This window comes from Ictidomys tridecemlineatus, chromosome 3, assembly GCF_052094955.1.
Source record: "Ictidomys tridecemlineatus isolate mIctTri1 chromosome 3, mIctTri1.hap1, whole genome shotgun sequence".
Taxonomy (NCBI): domain Eukaryota; kingdom Metazoa; phylum Chordata; class Mammalia; order Rodentia; family Sciuridae; genus Ictidomys; species Ictidomys tridecemlineatus.
In genome coordinates, this window is record NC_135479.1 from 62,578,511 (window position 1) to 62,597,307 (window position 18,797).

Consider the following 18,797-nt stretch of genomic DNA (forward strand, 5'->3'; position numbering starts at 1 on the left):
ACCTCACACATGGTAGGCGAGCGCTTTACCTCTGAGCCACAACCCCAGCCCTAACCACCATGATGGACAGATCTTACACACTCTAGGCCCAGCCCTTAAATCTCTGGTTCTAATCATGAATTAATTTATGGACAGCCTTGCAAATATTATAAGAGTATCAGATTGTGGGGCTGGAGTACAGTTCAGTGGTAGAGTGTTTGCTAGTGGTAGGGTTAAGGCAGTAGTTTGCTAGTGGTAGAGCATTTGTGCTAGGCCTTGGATTTGATCCCAGCACCACACATATGAAAAAGACTGCGAAATTGAAATTGAGTGGCTTGAAAAAGGTTAAAAGTCCTTTGAGGCTAAATTTAGCTGTTTCTTAGTTTCTGCAAAGTGTAGAGCATCATGCTGGATGTTCTGGAGGAAGGTGGGGAAAGATTATAGAGATTGAACCTTTCTTTTTATATATATATATAATTTTTTTTTTTTTTTTTTTTTTTTTGGTTGTCAATGGATCTTTTATTTATTTGTATGCGGAGCTGAGGATCGAACCCAGGGCCTTACACATGCCAGGCAAACGCTCTACTACTGAGCCACAATCCCAGCCCCTGAACCTTTCTTTACAGTGCACAGAGAGCATATCTATTTAGATGTCCAAAAGCATCTTTTTAAAATTTTTATAACAATGTTTGTTTGTCGTGGTACCAGGGATTGGAGCTAGAACTTCCTTGTGTCCTACCTCTGAGTTATGTTCTCAACCTTTTTTTTTTCTTTTTTAATTTTGAGATGGTGTTACCAAGGCTGGCTTCAAACTTGGAATCCTGCCTTAGACTGTCCATGTAGCTGGGATTACAAGTGTGCATCACTGTGCCCAGCCCCCAATTTAATTTTTTTTTTAATTTATATATGACAGGAGAATATATAATTCTTATTACATATATAGAGCACAATTTTTCATATCTCTGGTTGTACACAAAATATATTCACACCAATTCGTGTCTTCATATCTGTACTTTGGATAGTAATTATCATCACATTCCACCATCATTTGGAATGATGCCCTTCCTCCCCTTCCTCTCCATTCCCTCTGCCCTATCTAGAGTTTGTCTATTCCTCCCATGCTCCCTCTCCCTATCTCACTATGAATCAACCTCCTTAAATCAAAGTAAACATTTGGCATTTGGTTTTTTGGGATTGGCTGACTTCACTTAGCATTATCTTCTCTAACTCCATCCATTTACCTGCAAATACCATGATTTTTTTCTCTTTTATTGCTGAGTAATATTCCATTGCGTGTATATGCCAAATTTTTTAATCCATTCATCTACTGAAGGGTATCTAGGTTGGGCATCTAGATTTAGTTTGAGTCCATCCCATTTATTGATTCTAGATTTTAATTCTTGCGCCATAGGAGTCTTATTAAGGAATTTGGGACCTAATCCCACATGATGGAGATTAGGGCCTACTTTTTCTTTTATTAGACACAGGGTCTCTGGTTTTATTCCTAAGTCCTTGATCCATTTTGAGTTGAATTTTGTGCATGGTGAGAGATAGGGGTTTAGTTTCATTTTGTCGCATATGGATTTCCAGTTTTCCCAGCACCATTTGTTGAAGAGGCTATCTTTTCTCCAATGCATGTTTTTGGTACCTTTGTCTAATACAAGTTAATTGTAATTTTGAGGGTTAGTCTCTGTGTTCCCTATTCTGTACCATTGGTCTACCAGTCTATTTTGGTGCCAAAACTATTCTGTTTTTGTTACTGTAGTATAGTTTAAGGTCTGGTATTGGGATGCCACCTGCTTCATTCTTCCTGCTAAGGATTGCTTTAGCTATTCTGGGTCTCTTATTTTTCCAGATGAATTTCATGATTGCTTTTTTCTATTTCTATGAGGAATGTCATCTGTATAGGGCTTTTGGAAGTATGGTCATTTTGATAATATTAATTCTGCCTATCTAAGAACAAGGTAGATCTTTCCATCTTCTAAGGTCTTCTTTAATTTCTCTCTTTAGTGTCCTGTAATTTTCATTGTATAGATCCTTCACCTCTTTTGTTGATTCCCAAGTATTTTTTTTTTTTTTGAGGCTATTGAAAATGGGGTAGTTTTTCCTCATTTCCCTTTCTGAAGATTTGTCATTGATATACAGAAATGCCTTTGATTTCCCAACTCAAATTTTCAAGTATGGTTTCTATTGGATGTATATCATTTTCCCACCATCATAAAGTGAAAAATATATTAAATCTGTATTTGTAAAATTTTCCCCCAAAAAGAACCAATCAGCCATCACCCTAATCCTCCCCAAACTTCCCAGCCCTAGGCAACCATTAATCTACTCTCTATCTCTCTGGATTTGCTGAAGCATCTTGTTGGTAAAGAAGAAGAGCAGGGAATGAAGTTCAGGGAGGGAGAAACTTGGTGGAAAGCAGGGATAAAAATAACAGGATGGTGTAGAATTAAAAATTAGGTGGGATGTGTAAAGATAATTTTCTTGCCAGAGCTGTGACACATGCCTGTAAATCCCAGCAGTTTGAGAGATTGAGACAGGAGGATCACAAGTTCAAAGCTAGCCTCAGCAAAAACAAGGTGCTAAGCAATTCAGTTGAGACCCTGTCTCTAAATAAAATACAAAATAGGACTGGAGATATGGCTCAGTGGTCAAGTGCCCTGAGTTCAATCTCTGATACCAAAAAGAAAACCATAATTTTCTCTTAAATCATTTTGTTTTTCTTTATTCATTTTATTATTAATTCTTTCCTGGATGCTAAAGTCTTTAAGGAAGACATGTTCTCTCCCATAAGTGTTATGTGAGTTTTCATAATCTGCTTATTTGGGTTAAAGTCGATTTCTGAGAGCAAATATGAATCTGTAATAGTATCTTTTCTCTTTAGGAGATACGGCTTTGATTGGAGCAAAATTTTAAACCAAATGTCCACCTGTCCAGCATCTGTTTTCTTTTCATAAGGTTTACAACATCATTAAGAAGGAAAGTAACCGGCAGAGGTTTGGATTGGAGCTGATCGCCTCGGAGAATTTCGCCAGCCGAGCAGTTTTAGAGGCCCTGGGCTCTTGCTTAAATAACAAATACTCTGAGGGGTACCCAGGCCAGAGGTAAGTGAGTGTCTTCCAAGTCCTGTTTCTGACATAGTGATTTGAAGTACTAAATCGGTGTAAAATGTAAACTTCATAAAATGGCTTCCCAGCTGGATGGAGTGGCACACCCCTGTAATCCCAGTGACTCAGGAGGCTGAGGCAGGAGGACTGCAAGTTCAAACCCAGCCTCAGCAACTTAGTGAGGCCCTAAGGAACTCATATAGACCCTGTCTCTAATAAAATATAAAAACAGGCTGGGGATGTGGCTCAGTGTTTAAGCACCCCTGGTACCAAAGAAAACAGGCTTCCCAATTGTGGAGTCTGTGCTCTTCCACTCCTGCCCTCCTGCATAGCTCTTGTATGATTTCTAGCCTGTGATACCACTGCTGTTCCTGGAGCAGGTATATTCAGGTTTACATTTAACAGTCTCGTTGGTAGCTTTCTAGAATAGCAGGCCAGGCTAATAAGGAGTATCATCCAACCCTGACTGAGAAAAGATCAGTGTCCTTTGAGGGATGTCACAAAAAATGACTGTTACTCTCATCTGTATCAGAGTGGCTGAGAAATGAAATGGAACTGATAGTGCAGGCTGAGTGTCTCATCTGAAATGCTTAGGACCAAGAGTGCTTCAGATTTCAGAGTTTTTCAGATTTTGGAATATTTGTATAGACTATACTGGTTAAGTATTCTAAATGTTCCAAAATTTGAAACTTTTTGTGATGCTGGGTTGCAAGATAGGTAAGTTCTAATGCATTCTAGGCTCTACCAATGAATTATATACCCCACTCCCTTTGAAACTTTTTTTTTAAATGTTCCTTGTGATTTCTTCCATCCATGTTCAAAGTTTGAAAACTTACTGCATAAATTATTAGATTTGTGCTTAAGTACTTCAGTTTTGGAGGTGCTATTGTAAATGGTTTGTATTTTTTATTTTAAATCCTGATTATTCCTGTGTCGTTGATATACGGGACATGAGTTGCCTTTTGTCTATTGGCTATCTACTATATCTCTTCTATCTCCAACTTTGTCTGTTTTCTGTTTGTATAGCTGAATTGCTGAGACTGAATATTTGTAAATAGAGTAACTTATTTTTATAGTTTTGGAGTTTAGGAAGTTCACGGTCTGGGAACTGCCTCTGGTGAGTGCCTTCTTTCTAGTGGGGACAGTGCAAAGTCCCAGAGCAGTGCTGGGCATCACATGGTGAGACCTTGGTATACAAGAAGCTTCAGATTTGGGAGCATTTGGGTTTCATATTTTAAGTTAGAGATGCTCAACCTGTATAAATTTATTGTTATAAATGTTGGATTTAGGGGCTGGGAATGTGGCTCAAGCGGTAGCACACTCACCTGGCATGTGTGCGGCCTGGGTTCGATCCTCAACACCTCATACAAACAAAGATGCTGTGTCCGCCGAAAACTAAAGAATAAATATTAAAATTCTCTCTCTCTCTCTCTTTAAAAAAAATAAAATAAAATAAAGGCTCCATGTGGGCCTCATGACTATAAAAAATAAATAAATAAATAAATGTTGGATTTACATGTGCAGTGATTACTTTTCTCAACTCTTTTGAACCAGTGTAAGCCATATATGTGTGTGTGTGTTCATACATACATATAGACATAGGTTTGTGTGTATATATGAAATATATATATTTTTTATATATATATATATATATATATATTTATTTATATATATATTTATTTATTTTGAGATTGGACCTTTCTATGTTGCTGGACTTCAGGGATCTTCCTTCCTCAACCTCCCAAGTGTTGGGACTTTAGACAGTGCCACCATATCTAGCTTCATTTGGGCGGGGGGGTTGTGGTACTGGAAATTGTACCCAGGGATATTCTACCACTGAGTTACAGCCCAAGCCCTTTGTTTTTTATTTTGAGACAGAGACTCACTAAGTTGTCCAAATTGGACTAGAACTTGAGATCCTCCTGCTTTAGCCTCCTAAGTTGTTGGGATTACAGGCATGCATCACCTCGCCTCCCCATCTGTTGTTTGTCTTTTACAGTCATTATCAGACAAAGAAAGTACAGAATAAGACATGATCTTGGTGAATTTTAGCATTTGTATTCCAATGGTCACAGGAAAAGAAGGGTCACCCTTGGAGAATGAACTGTCATTCTATCCTGAGATGCCCCTGAAATTCTCTATAGAAGTCTGAGGGTCAAATTGAAGGCTTTGTCTTTCTCCTACTGTGAATAACTACCTCTGCCTTGAGCTTTGGTAGATTTACTGAGTAACAACTTATATATCTCATTGGATCCTCCTACAACCTCATAGGACAACATGGGGAGCTGAGACTTGCTCACTCCCCTCCACTGTATTCTTCCCACTCCTGAGCTTTGGCCTCTGCTGGAAGCAAAGGTCAGGGCCCACAGTGGATGTGGGGCTCCTGCTTCTCTCCCACAGGTATTATGGCGGGACTGAGTTTATTGATGAACTGGAAACACTCTGTCAGAAGCGGGCTCTGCAGGCCTATCACCTGGACCCACAGTGCTGGGGGGTCAACGTCCAGCCTTATTCAGGTGATGATCACATCTAGATTGTCCCATGCAGCCCCTCCAGGCCAGGCCCCCAGACTGATGTTTACAAAAGGAGTCCTAAGTAAGAAATGAGCCAAAGAGACAGGTGTGTGCATCCTTCTTCACTGCCTTGGGCTCCCACCTCTGCACTCCCACTTCTCTTACTCTCAAGGAGACTGGTACAGGGTTAAGTGGGGATCGCTTGGGGATCGGGGAGGTCATATTGGTGGCCACATGTGTTCTCAGCCACTCCTGGATAATCATCTAGTATCCAAGCTCCTGGATGCCACTCAGGAAGAAATACTCACATCTTTTCTGGCCTCCTGTTTCAGGCTCCCCTGCAAACTTTGCAGTGTACACGGCCCTCGTGGAGCCCCATGGGCGCATCATGGGTCTGGACCTGCCTGATGGGGGCCACCTGACCCATGGGTTCATGACAGACAAGAAGAAAATCTCTGCTACATCCATCTTCTTTGAATCTATGCCCTATAAGGTAAGAGATAATCTGTCTTTCCGTTCCCGTTCATTGGAAACCTCCAGTATCTGACTGTTCTTGTCAGTTTAAGTAGTTCTGTTCCTGTGACACTTCAGGAAACCCTACCTTGTCCCATTTTCATTTTTCTGCCCTGGAGGACTCCTCAGGCTCCCGGGGCCCACTGGGGACAGCTGGCATAGATGTTTTTGTTTTGTTTGTTTGCCATGTTAAGCAAAGAAAACACAGAATTTGATGTGGTGCTACGATACCATGGAGGGAGGGAGGGAGGGGAATAGGCAACAGCTGAGGAGGGTTCAGATGCAGCCAGGTGGTGGCCACCCCAGAACTAGGGGAACAGCACCTAGAGTAACAGCTCCTAGCAACCAGGTTAGCAGCAGCTCTACTCTCACCAAGAAACAATCCCACCTGGTTCCCCTGTGGGCCAGCAGCTGCAACAAGGATTGCACTGTCCCTAACTCTAGCCCCAGTACCATTGACAATGGCCACAGACCTCCACAGCCTAGCTAAACCCAGCCACTACCTACTCAGGGTTCCAGCCCATTCCTGCAGCCATCACTGCCCACTTTGCACAGACCTGTCCTCAACCGGCATCAGCCATGTGCCCAGAAAAGGAACCAGTACCCTCAGAACCAGTGCCCAGCCCTGCCTCTGGGGTTTGTGGGGCAGATCTTTAATGGGAGCTGCATCTGTATAAATACGCAAGTTTAAAAAATGCAAATAGGAGGTGGGGGCTCAAGTGAGACAGTGCTTTGTCTATAATAACACTAAGGGTGATGGATAGAAAAGAATAATGAGCATTGTCTTTGTTGCCTGGTGTTGTGATTCTTTCTGGTGCCTAGGAGCCTTTCTTTGTGTGTGTCTTATTGTCAAATAGTGCCATTTCTGGTTGTTTTCTACTTGCTACCAGGAGAAAAAAGTCTTTAAACTTGCTAAATATTGGAGGTGTAATTTTCTTCTTTCAAGATCAAGCCAGTATTCCACATGGACATCCCATGTTGTTTGTGGTGTCCTGTTGGTTGTCTCTGTTTGCTCAGAAAACACAGGTGTGTGTGTGTGTGTGTGTGTGTGTGTGTGTGTGTGTGTGTGTGTGTGTGCATGCAAGTGACTGTTTGTTTTATGGAAAGCCTAAGTGTTTCCAGTCAAAGATCTTCTCAGTGGCCCAGACCAGCCTTGAGGCCAGATTTTTAAACATGACAACAGTTATTAAAAAAAACACTTTTGTATTTGGATTTAGGACATAAAAGCCAGTTTTCTACAGTTTCTTTTGCTATTGAAAGAGTTGTGGTAGAAATACCAGGATAGTAGCACTTACCCATAGTCTAGCCACATGGGAGACTAGTTTTTTTCATAAAAATTTTCCCACTGATAGATGCCTCAGCCTTCTGTGTTTTCTTTTGACCTGTGTCATTTATTTACACTGATTTCCCCCCCCCCCATAGTTATGGTTTAATGTAATCGTTATTCAAATAGGAAAAATAATTTTAAAGACCTTATTTTACTGGTGCTCACTATCAGGGGCTGCCTTTTTCAGATGCTGGCATAATAACTGAAGATATCTTTTAAAAAAAATGAAGTACATAATTTTAGAATGGGATCTTTAAAGTTGTTACGACTCAAAGTCAAAGTTGTTTCCTTCCATTTTAACAAAACTGAATAACCTGTGGTTGTCTAGTTATAATTCAAAGACCGACATTGATCAGAAGAAGTCAATGAATAAAAGAATCTTCATTCTTCCCCTCGCCCAAAGAAAGTCCAGTTTCTACTCTTTCTTTTGCTATTGCAAAAGCTGTGGCAGAAACCCTAGGATAGTGGCACTTACCCATAGTCCTGGCCACATGAGAGACAGAGGCAAGAGGATCGATTGAACCCAGAAGTTTCAGTACAGCCTGGTCAACATAGTAAGACTCCATATCCAAAAAAAAAGATTGTTTCAGAGAGTAATTATTGACTTGTTTTCTGGAGCCTTCTGGAGTCTTCTTGAGGCCTTGGGTAGCTTCTTGCTTTTCTCTATTCCTGAAGAATTTATTCTGGGCATTAGGAAATGAAGTCTTGTGTTCCAGTTCCCTCTGGCCATCCCCATCTTTGACATGCACTCTGTAGGCTGCAGCTCCCTGGGCATAATGGGAGCCTACCCTGTGGCTGGCCTGCCAGAGTGTGGAAAGGCAGGGCCCAGGACCCCTGCTGAGGCGAACCACACACAGGAGGCACAGCACATCTGGAGGGTGCTGTGAGTGGCACCCTCAAGTCCTCAGTTACTAGGGAGAAGACAGGCCTGATTGGCCTATCAGCAGCCACACATGCTGTGCCTCTTCTGTAGGTGTTCTGGGGTGGCTTTCCTGCTCAGCCTTTCCCTGGACCACCTGCCTCTGTCTTCAGCCCTTAACCCTGCACCACGGGACTCTGCAATTGCCTAATACAGGCCAGAATTCATTTCTTGGTGGAAGAACAGCAACACTGAGTTCTAGCCCACTTCTGCATGGTCTCCTCCTGTCTTCCTCTATCACTGGAATCCCTCCCATTCCTTGTTCCTGCAAGACTGAGGGGGTCTCTCTTCCTAGCCACCAGCCTCTGCACTGCCCTCACCCCACTGCAGTTTGTTATAAATGCCTGTGAATGCTCCAGGAGCATTAAAAAACACAAACAACAACAACAACAACAACAAAAAAAACCAGTAAGATCCCAAAGTGAAAAGCTTTAAAAAACCTCCAACATTTAAAAAGAAAAACATGGAAGGATAGACCACCAATAGATTTTTTTTGGTAATTATGGCTTTAAAGAAAAGTTATAGGGGCTGGGTGTGTATCTCAGTGGCAGGGCACTTGCCTTCCATGTGTGAGACCCTGGATTCAATCAAGCACTCAAAAAAAAATTTTTTTTTTTTTTTAATTATTGAGATGGAATGCATTCTGTTGCCCAGCCTGGGCTCAAGTGATCTTTCTGTCTCAGGACCCTGAGTAGCTGGGACTATAGATGTGTGCCACCACACCTGACCATGTCCACTTTTTTTACTGCGTGTCAGTTAGGATAAGTTTCATTGGGACAATGGATTCTTTATTCAGTTCAGAAAAACTACATGCTTAAAACCAAAATGGTCTTTTAACCTGACTCCTAGATGCTGTCTCCTCAGTGCCTAGAACTTTGCATGCAAGCCTCTGTAATTGTGCTGGATTGTAAGAGCTTCATCTGGGGATGACTATCAAACCTGGAACCTTTCACTCCAGGTGTGCTGGTAGTTTTTAGTAGGTCCCAGTAATTGAGAGGAAGGAAGGCTCAGGTTGGGGGCTGCAGACCATGAAGTTTCCCTTGGTACCTCCTCCCCACATCCCAGACCTGGGGGTTTGCTCTGCAGTAATCACCTTTCAATATGTTTACCTCTCCTTTGCCCATATGTTTGAACTAAGATATGTGCTTAAAAAGATACATTTTGGTCTGGGGATATAGTTCAGTGGTAGAGCACTTGCCGCCTAGCATGCATGAGGTCCTGAATTCAATCTTCAGTACCACAAAAACAAAACAAAACAAAAGAAACAATTTTGTGATGCTGGACTTTGAACTGAAAATAGGCTGTTTTATGTTTCACATTTAGTTCTATACTTAACATATCCATCTCCTTCAGTACTTTTCATTTATTCCTCATAGTCAGCTATGTAACCCTTGACCAACATGTCCCTATTCCTCCCCCCAGCCTTTGAAAGCCACCATTCTCTCTGCTTCTTAGATTCCATATATAAGTGAGATCATGAAGGTTTTGTCTTTCTGTACCTGGCTTATTTTACCTAGCTTGGTGTCCTCGAGGTTCATCCATGGTACCACAAGGGGAAGAACTCCCTTCTTTTTAAGGTGGATGGCCTTCCACTTCCCATTTTCCTCATTCATTTGTTGGTGGGCAGTGGGTTGCTTCCATGTCTTGGCCATAGTGAACAGTGCCATGGTGAATATGGGAGTACAGATGTCATTTCGGCAAACTGATTTCCGAGTTCTTAGGATGTCCACACAGAAGTGGGGATCGCTAGATCTGAAATTTATTTCTGTGTATTATTTGAGGTAACAGAGAATCTTTTGTTTTCCATGTGGATACCCAGTTGGTCTAGAGCCATTTATTGAAAAAGCCATTCTTTCTCTACCGGACTTTCCTGTGGCCACTGATATTGCCCAGATATCCTACATCGCATGGAGTTCTGTTCTGGGGTGCTCTTCCTTCCATCAATCAGATTGTCTGCCATTCCACAAATATTGCCTTAATTACTAGCATTTTAAAATGCCTCTTGGCCTGGGGTTGTGACTCAGTGGTACAGTGCTCACCTAGCATGTGCAAGGCCCTGGGTTCGGTCCTCAGCACCAAATAAAAATAAATAAATAAATAAAATAAAGGTATTTTGTCCAACTGCAACTAAAAATAAATAAAGAAATATTTAGGATGACTCTCAATAATGTTCTTGTTGTGAAGCTTTCACTGCACCTTGGTCCTCTCAAGTTAGGAACACAGGTTGATGAAGGAAAACAGATTTATTCAAAGCCATTCTTGAGGAAGACAGGAAACCTTTTCTGTTTAAAAAATCTCCATCTTCTGGGGCTCAGGGGCATGAACAGGTTTTTGTTGTTGTTGCTGCTTGTTTTTGTTGTTTTGGGGGTGGTGGTGTCAGTAGTGAAAATTGAACCCAGGGACACTCTCCTCCCAAGTTACATCCCCAACCCTTTTTATTTTATTTTAAGGCAGGGTCTTACTAATTTATAGTTGCCTTGAACTTTTAATCCTCCTGCCCTAGCCTCCCACCCAGCTTCTTGTTTTCTTGTGTTACCAGTGATTGAACCCAATGGCATTTTACCCACTGACCTACATCCCCAGCCTTTATTTTTAATTTTGAGACAGGTTCTAAGTTAAGTTGCCTTACCTGCCTTGAACTTGCAATCCTTCTTAGTTGGCTTCCTGAATTGCTGGGATTATAAGTGTAGCCAATGCACCTGTCACCCAAACAGCTTTTACGAGAGGGAAAAGAGGGCAAGACCAGGTAGGAAAGACTTGGTCATTCATCTCATTTCACTAAAATGCAGGAGACAAGTTTGTGGGAAAACAAGTGTCATTCAAAGCTGGCTTTGTGGAGGTAGATCAGGACATTTTCTTTCTCAAAGCTCCATCTTCCAGGAATCCAGGGATACAGAGAGCTTTCATAAGAGGACAGAGAGCATATTGGGACCAAAGGCAGAAAATATGTATTTATATAGATTTAGCTAGACTGTGTTAATCGGAAGCTTGTCACAGTCTCAGCACACCCTCCCTCATGACAGAGGGAGAGGAGAGGGAGGCCCTTCTGAATCAAAAACAATTTAGAGCTTTTAATTTCTTCCTTTCTTTTTGTTTTTAAGAATTATGGGGCTAGGGATGACTCAAGTGGTAGCACGCTCTCCTGGCATGCATGAGACACTGGGTTCGATCCTTAACACCACATAAAAATAAAATAAAGAATTAACAATACAGCTTATTAGTACTGAATTGTAATTTAGTGGAAATACAACTTAGTCAAGACTGTATTTTGAATATTCACAGAAAATTTCATGTCATGTTGTACACAAAGTAGAGTCATATTCTTCGTGTCTTCTTACATGTACTTAGGGTAATGAAGACCCTCACATTCCACCATCTTTCCTACTCCTACACCCCCCTCCCTTCACTTTTCCCCTTTTCCCTGTCTAGAGTTCATTTAGGGCTCTGTTACAGGGGGAAAGTGGGACCAAAGGTAGGAAATCCACCTTTTGCCTCAGTCTCAGTCTCTGTTGCCACCTTATCATATCAGAAGGAACATCAGCCTCCTGGAGGAGAGATAGAGCAAGTAAATATAAGAAAACATCTTCCAAGGGAATTGATAGAAATAGTTTTTATTTTTAAAAAGTCTTTGAATTGCTCTGCTGCCATCTCAGACACCTTGTGTTACTTAATTTATGGTTTTTGAGACATAATAACTTTATTAATTTCATTTTTATTGATTATATGTGCTTATGTAATTGAGTTTTGGTTTTGGTTGGATGCGGGGTTGTAGTGGGGTTGCACAAAGCCCTTTGTGCCTGCTAAGCATGAGTTCTATCACTGAACTATACTCGGCATGATTTTTGCCTTTTGATGCAATATCCAGTGACTTTGTAAGTTAACTTATTCATTGTAATAGTTTGCCTCTGGGCTTCTGGGTTTTTGGGGTGCCCAATCATGCTGCTATGAGAATATCAGTTTTCCTAATATTCATGGCTTTTATTTTGTTTTCTTATCTCATGGTGATACTGAAAACTTGGTCCTTGTCCCCAGTGCAGATACAATAATGAGGGCAAGGTATTAAGAAAAAGGAAAAAAAAGTTGTATTAATTTGCTAGCAAATGATAAAGGCCACAGACTCATGTTCCAGGGAGGCTGCAATTCTAACTGCCACGGGAACAGAACTCTTTTTAAAAGGAGACTACAAGAGCTAGGCTTCAGGTGTGTCTATCAGGAATCATAATTCATATCCAGATGGCTGCCTTGAGAACCATTTCTTAGATCCACTGTTACCAAACTCCCAAGTATGGATTTTTTTAATCCTGTGGCCAGTGGTCTGAAGGATGCAATAAACACAGGCTAGGACAGGAAGAATGTTGCTTCCCCAGCAACTAGGGGAGGGAAGATGGAAAGAGGAAGGAGAAAAGATGAACACGTTAGTCTTTCAATAAGCCAGCAGTGGTCAGGCAGCAAGGTTTATGTCAGGTATAAAGTGTACCCTGTTACATGGAAGGTCCTCTTGGTCCTTGGAACAGAAATTGTTAGGCAGGTTTTTTGTTGTATTTGCTTTGTCTCGTGCCTGAAAATCACCATGTTTTGGACTGTGCATCATGTGTGAAGGCTATTTCTTGTATATTTTTCTTTCTACAGGGGCTTTGGGGTTCCTCCTTCTCAAAGGATAGCACCCCAGGGCCGGGATTCGCTTTTCTCCCGAGGCCTCTCAGGTCATCCTTGGTTATGTGAGCCATACGTGGTTGTCTAAACTCCTTGTGCAGGCTGAATACACCTGTGCCCTGCACAAGGATCAAGGGGATCAAGGCCTAGTTTGGTACATGGCTCCTGTTGTCATGGTGGGTGGAAAGGTGGCGGGCATGGTTGGTTGACCAGAGGAAGCAGGTGAGCCTATGTGTCCCTGACGCCCCCACAGGTGTACCCAGACAGTGGCTACATCAACTACGACCAGCTGGAGGAAAATGCCCGCCTCTTCCACCCGAAGCTGATCATCGCAGGTGAGGAGTGGAGCGAACAGCGGCCTTATTCATAGGCAGCGCCCATGCCTGTTACAGAGGGTATGAACAACAGCTCCATCCTGCCTTAGCTCACTGCTAGTTTCTGCCTTGGATGGCTAAGCTTCTTGGCTCCAAGTATATTTTTTTCTTTAAGGACAGGTTTGTATTTCCCACCATTAGTACTCAGTGGAATAAGATCTGAGGCTGTACTAAGAGAAACATTTAGAAATGTTAATCCCTCTGACTCACTGGCCTTCACAATTACAGGCCATCTCAACCACCATTACCTTGAAAACGGAGGTCACAGAGGTTACCTTTAGCACAAAGGTGTTTTGGGAGGGCACTCTCCATTTGTGTCTTCAAGAGATTTTAGGGGAGAAATCTTCAGGCTTTGATATCTTCACATCCAGAGGCCATTTGTAGATTTGCACTGAGGCTAACTTGGCTGCCCTCAGGCATCTTTACTCTATTGTCATCCTTGTCTCAGGAACTAGCTGCTATTCTCGAAACCTGGACTACGAACGTTTGCGGAAGATTGCAGACGAGAGTGGGGCATATCTCATGGCAGACATGGCACACATCAGCGGGCTAGTGGCAGCTGGCGTGGTGCCATCCCCTTTTGAACACTGCCATGTGGTGACCACCACCACCCACAAGACCCTGAGAGGCTGCCGTGCCGGCATGATCTTTTACAGGAAAGGTGAGCTTCTGACTTTTGGGTAGATGGGTATTGGGTGACATTTTTGCTGTTGGGGTTCAGGTTTGGTTGAGGAAGCTAAAAAAAAAACTGGAAATTCTTGAAAATATTATGATGCAGTCCCTTAAAAAGCTACTTAGGAAAGAGCAGTGACAGGCTTTATGAAGAGGACTTACAAGGAAGTCCTGAGCAAGAATTGTAGCCCCATTCCTGTGCATGCAAGTGCTAGGAAAACAGGAAGGGGATCAGCAACTGCTGTGTGTTGGAATGATGCAGGCTTTCGGTGCATGAACTTTAATGCACATTTCACCATTTTAGTGGGGAATTTCTCTTTCCAGTACCTTATAGCCCATCTCTAAGCCTGTGTGCCCCTTATTTTTAGATTCCCATACCTGGGAAACCACTTGAGCGGTCAGGGCCTTGGTTAGCGATCCTGTGATGACATCTGTGCCCCAGCCTCACATCAGCAGAGAAACCCGCCCTGGATAGCTGCATTATTCTTACTCCTGGGCAGGGCCTCCTCGCCTTGCCCCAGCTAGGACTTGACCCAACGAGGTGCCCATGCAGTTTCCCAGCACTCTGTTGTCCCTGTGCTCCATTGAGGTCCTTCTTCAGTGGGGTTGATGCTTTTGAGTCAGGTGACCTGTCCCACCTGACTTGGAGGCCTTTTATTTCTGCCATTGTATGTTAATGTGATTCATTAGACCCTCTGCTGGCTGACAGGAGCCAGAGGACCAAAGCAAACCCTGGCTCTCCCACACACAGTGGTCCCAGGCTGCCCGTGCAGCTTCTTGGTGCTTCATTTCTTCACTTCTGGAGTGGGGACTGGAGTAATAGCACCTGCCTCACTGGACTGCTACTCAGGAGATTAAATGAGTTTACACAAAGTGCTCAGAGCAGTTCTTGGCTCCCAGGATATTCCAAATAGGAATATTTGGATGTGGCTCAGTGGTAGAGTGTTTGCCTGGCATGCATGAGGCCCTGGGTTCTATCCCTATGAGCAGCAAAAAGAAAAAGCAACTTCCTTAGAGGTGTTAGTATTATTTATTTTTAAGTAATAATTTATTAAGTTATTACTGTGTGAATATTTTCTCAGAAAGAAACCTTTCCCATGCGTAGCCATCTGAGCATTATATCTGTTAAGTCGCCTTCCTAGTCATCTTTAAAGAAATGCCAAAGGCATGTGCTTTGTTACAGTCTCGGGAGGGAAATTTCTGTTCCTTTCCACTTTAAGGCTTCATTATAGTCAGGTGTTATGAAGAAAAGAAGCCATCATAGGTGACAGGTGTAGAGTGGAGGTGCTGAAGCTAGGGTGCCAGTCAGTGACCCATCCTGTTTCCAAAAAATCCCAGCAACTCAGGAGGCTGAGGTAGGAGGATCTCAAGTTCGTGGCCAGCCTCAGCAACTTGGTGAGGTCCTTCTCAAAATTAAAAATGCTGAGGATGTAGTTCAGTGGTTCAATCCAAAAAAAAAAAAAAAGGGAGGGGCAGCAGCAAGGCAGCCTGGTGCTTACTATACCATAAACAATGTAGGTTTGAGAAGATGGAGGGGTCAGCTTATAGAACTGCATTTTGATGGTATTTTTTACCCAGGAGTGCGCAGTGTGGATCCCAAGACAGGCAAAGAGATTTTGTACAACCTGGAGTCGCTCATCAATTCCGCTGTGTTCCCAGGCCTGCAGGGAGGTCCCCACAACCATGCCATTGCTGGTAAAGTATCACCAAGCCTACCCCAGAGCCCTTGGGTGGCACCATCAGCCATGAAGACCTCCCATTTGCTCCAATGGTCATCCCATGGTCTCTAATTCCCACCTCACCTGTCCTCCAAAAGTGTGAGCCAGGACTTCCACTGGGGAGGGGACTTGGGGGATCATCTCTGTCCAGAAGATGCTAACACAGAAGAAAAGGTGGACCACTGGGATTGGTACAAGATGAGGACAGGAAGGAAGTGGTGTCTGCTCCACTCATGGCCATCCTCCAGTGAAACTGGGTCAGGCCAGAGCCCCCTTTGAGAAACAACAGAGAAGAACTCAGACAGAAGAGGGCTCAGCAAAGGCTGAGGAAGAGTAGAATCCAAGCCCTGCCTGTCAAGGCACCTGTGTCTGACCCGCACACCTGGGGCCACACTGATAACTCCTGTGTTGATTCTGTGACTGCCCAGCAGGGTCTCACTGATATATTTCTTCTATTTGGACAAGTGACCAAGGACGTCTGTGATGGCCTGAGTTATCCCACTGTTCTCTTATAACAAGACGATTAGTGGAACTTGGGCCAAGGAGCTCAGGATGAGATGTGGCTTCTCAGTTAAGGAGAAGTGCCATTGTTTTCAAGGAGGAGACCTAAGAAAGCAGCCAGTGGTGGAATCTTAGTCCTAAGGGCATGGCAGGCATTGGGAGCCTAAGGGGAGTTTTCAAGTCCTCTGTTTGCACCTGCTTCCTCAGTCTCCCAGTTCCTTCCACTCAGGAATGCTGGGCTCACCTAGTGCCCAGCCACTGTTCTCACAAACCCTGATGGGAGACTCAATGGCAGGACTCAGGTGCATGGATTTTGTGTGATCCTGCATTTTTTTTCTGTGTCCATCTAGTAAAGGAGCCCTCTGCCCTGAACGCAGGTGCCAGATGAGTCTGGATGGCACACTGTAAAGCAGGGCTGTCCCTTCCATCCAGGCATGACCTGAGCAATCAGCCTAACTTGTGTCTGCCCAACTTTTTAGGCAGCTGAATGATGATTTTCATACATCAAGCTTATAAAGAACTATGAAATCCATCTTGTTTTTAAAAGCTTTTACTTGGTAATCTATTAGCACTGAATCCCCATGCCTAGAGAAAGTTTACCTCAAAAGCAGTTGTTCAGAGAAAGGTTTCCTCAGTGAGGTCTGCAGTAATCATAGAGTTAAAGATATGGGGCTGGGGGTGTAGCTAGGTGGTAGAGCACTTGTCTAGCATACATAAGGCCCTAGGTTCAATCCTCAGAACCACAAAAAAGAAATATATCACTGGGCACTGTAGTGCATGCCTGCAATCTCAGCTACTTGGGAGACTGAGGAAACAGGTTTGCAACTTAGCAACACCCTATCTCAAGACAAAAAAAGTCTAGTATATAGCTCAGTGGTAGAGCACCCCTGGATTCAATCCCCAGTATCAGAAAAAGAAGAAGTTTTATATTATTTGACACTAAAATGTAATCCCCACAACCTTGGTTGGAATTGCAAAGCAAGGCAGCATCAGGAGAAACAGGGCTGCTTTCGATTCATCATCTTTCAATTCTTTCTTGCCTTCCTGACCCACCATCTCCCTAACCAGGGGTTGCGGTGGCCCTGAAGCAAGCTATGACTACAGAATTCAAGATCTATCAGCTGCAGGTGCTGGCCAACTGCAGGGCTCTGGGTGAGGCCCTCACGGAGCTGGGCTACAATATAGTCACAGGTACAAATACCACATGATGTTGGGCAGGCCTACTCTCCTCATGGGTGATCAGAATGTGGCCTACAGGGTGGCGGCTCTGGGCGCTGCAGGGCCTCCTTTGTGTCCTCCTCTTCCCCCCCCCCCACCCCGTTCTTTTTGCCTTACCAGCTGCCCTGTCAGATCTGCCACACATGACAACAGAAGCCGCTACTTAATACCCAAAGTGAGGAATAGGTGTCCTCAGAATAGCTCTATGGGGCAGTACCTAAAGCTCACCTGAGAGGTTGGGCTGCAGCCAACACACTCCTGTAGGTGGCAGAGCCAGGACTTGAAATTGGCAGGACCCAGTACCCCTCTCTACATTGTCTTGCTCTGAGGTCAGGGCATATCAGGCTCTCCCTGCTGGGAGGGAGACCCTGATTGGCTGCATTTTCCTGAAGAGTTGGCTTGCTAGAGACTTGTTTCCTTTTAATACAAACCTTCTGGATCTGGTTGACCATGAGTGAGGTGGATTTCCAGATGAGGACCCCATGGGTTGCCACCCATGTCACTGATACTGCGGATTTCTCCAGGAAGGACAGCATTTTCCTCAAATCAATGTCAGTTGCCATGAGGAAAGGTGGCTTTTTTATACACAGGGCTGCCCTGTTTGTAGCAATGGTGGTCCAGAAATGTGGGGTCATGGCATCTGTAGGCTTAGGGGCTTTCTCCCTGTACCCTATCCTTCACTATCTACAGAGATCCCAGTCCCATGGTTTAAGGAGTGGTGCTCCCACCAAACAGTCCATTAGTGGCAGATTTGGCAGGGGCTGGGTGAGCTCCACCTTAGCCCTGGGCAATACCCATCCATCACTATCTACTTGGCTTCTTTTCCTATTTCATCCTTCACATCTTCAAGATATTGAAAATCCAATATCCAATGGGAATAGAAATCCCCATGTGGACTGTGACCTTCAAGGTCCCTTAGTTTCTTAAACCTGGTTGTGCACACAAATCCCCTGGGGATCCTGGTAAAACACAGCTTTGACACAGCAGGTCTGTGGTGAGGGCTGCATTTGTAGCCATTCTAGCTCCCAAGTGGCACTGGTTGGGGAACTGCCATGGGAGTTGCAAGGAGTTAGGTCCTGTTCATTTTAGCCACAGGAAAGCCCTGGTGTCAGCAGTCTCATCCACCTTCCTACACGCCAGGCCTGCCCTGTCCCTGGTGACATCATCTTTGTTCATTCTACCGTTTGAGATGTGGTATAGACATGGAAGCAGATGATGACTGTGAATATCTACATTGTGCATGGCACCACGCCAAGCATTATGATTAGTGTCTTGTTTAAACCTCATGACAGCCTTTTGA

At 43.7% G+C, this 18,797-nt stretch overlaps 2 protein-coding genes across 3 annotated transcripts in view; one reads left to right on the plus strand and one right to left on the minus strand.

Moving 5' to 3' along the window:
- Smcr8 (SMCR8-C9orf72 complex subunit) overlaps positions 1-18,797 on the minus strand; it is a 51,098-nt gene that overhangs the window by 18,242 nt on the left and 14,059 nt on the right. The gene's annotated exons all lie outside the window — the stretch shown is intronic.
- Positions 1-18,797, plus strand: part of Shmt1 (serine hydroxymethyltransferase 1) — a 29,251-nt gene that overhangs the window by 6,080 nt on the left and 4,374 nt on the right. For both annotated transcript variants that reach the window (XM_005339470.5, XM_005339469.5), the window contains exons 3-9: positions 2,941-3,086; positions 5,490-5,605; positions 5,935-6,095; positions 13,268-13,349; positions 13,837-14,049; positions 15,639-15,755; positions 17,348-17,470. In XM_005339470.5, the coding sequence (XP_005339527.1) occupies positions 2,941-3,086; positions 5,490-5,605; positions 5,935-6,095; positions 13,268-13,349; positions 13,837-14,049; positions 15,639-15,755; positions 17,348-17,470 (958 nt within the window). The remainder of the gene's footprint in view (positions 1-2,940; positions 3,087-5,489; positions 5,606-5,934; positions 6,096-13,267; positions 13,350-13,836; positions 14,050-15,638; positions 15,756-17,347; positions 17,471-18,797) is intronic.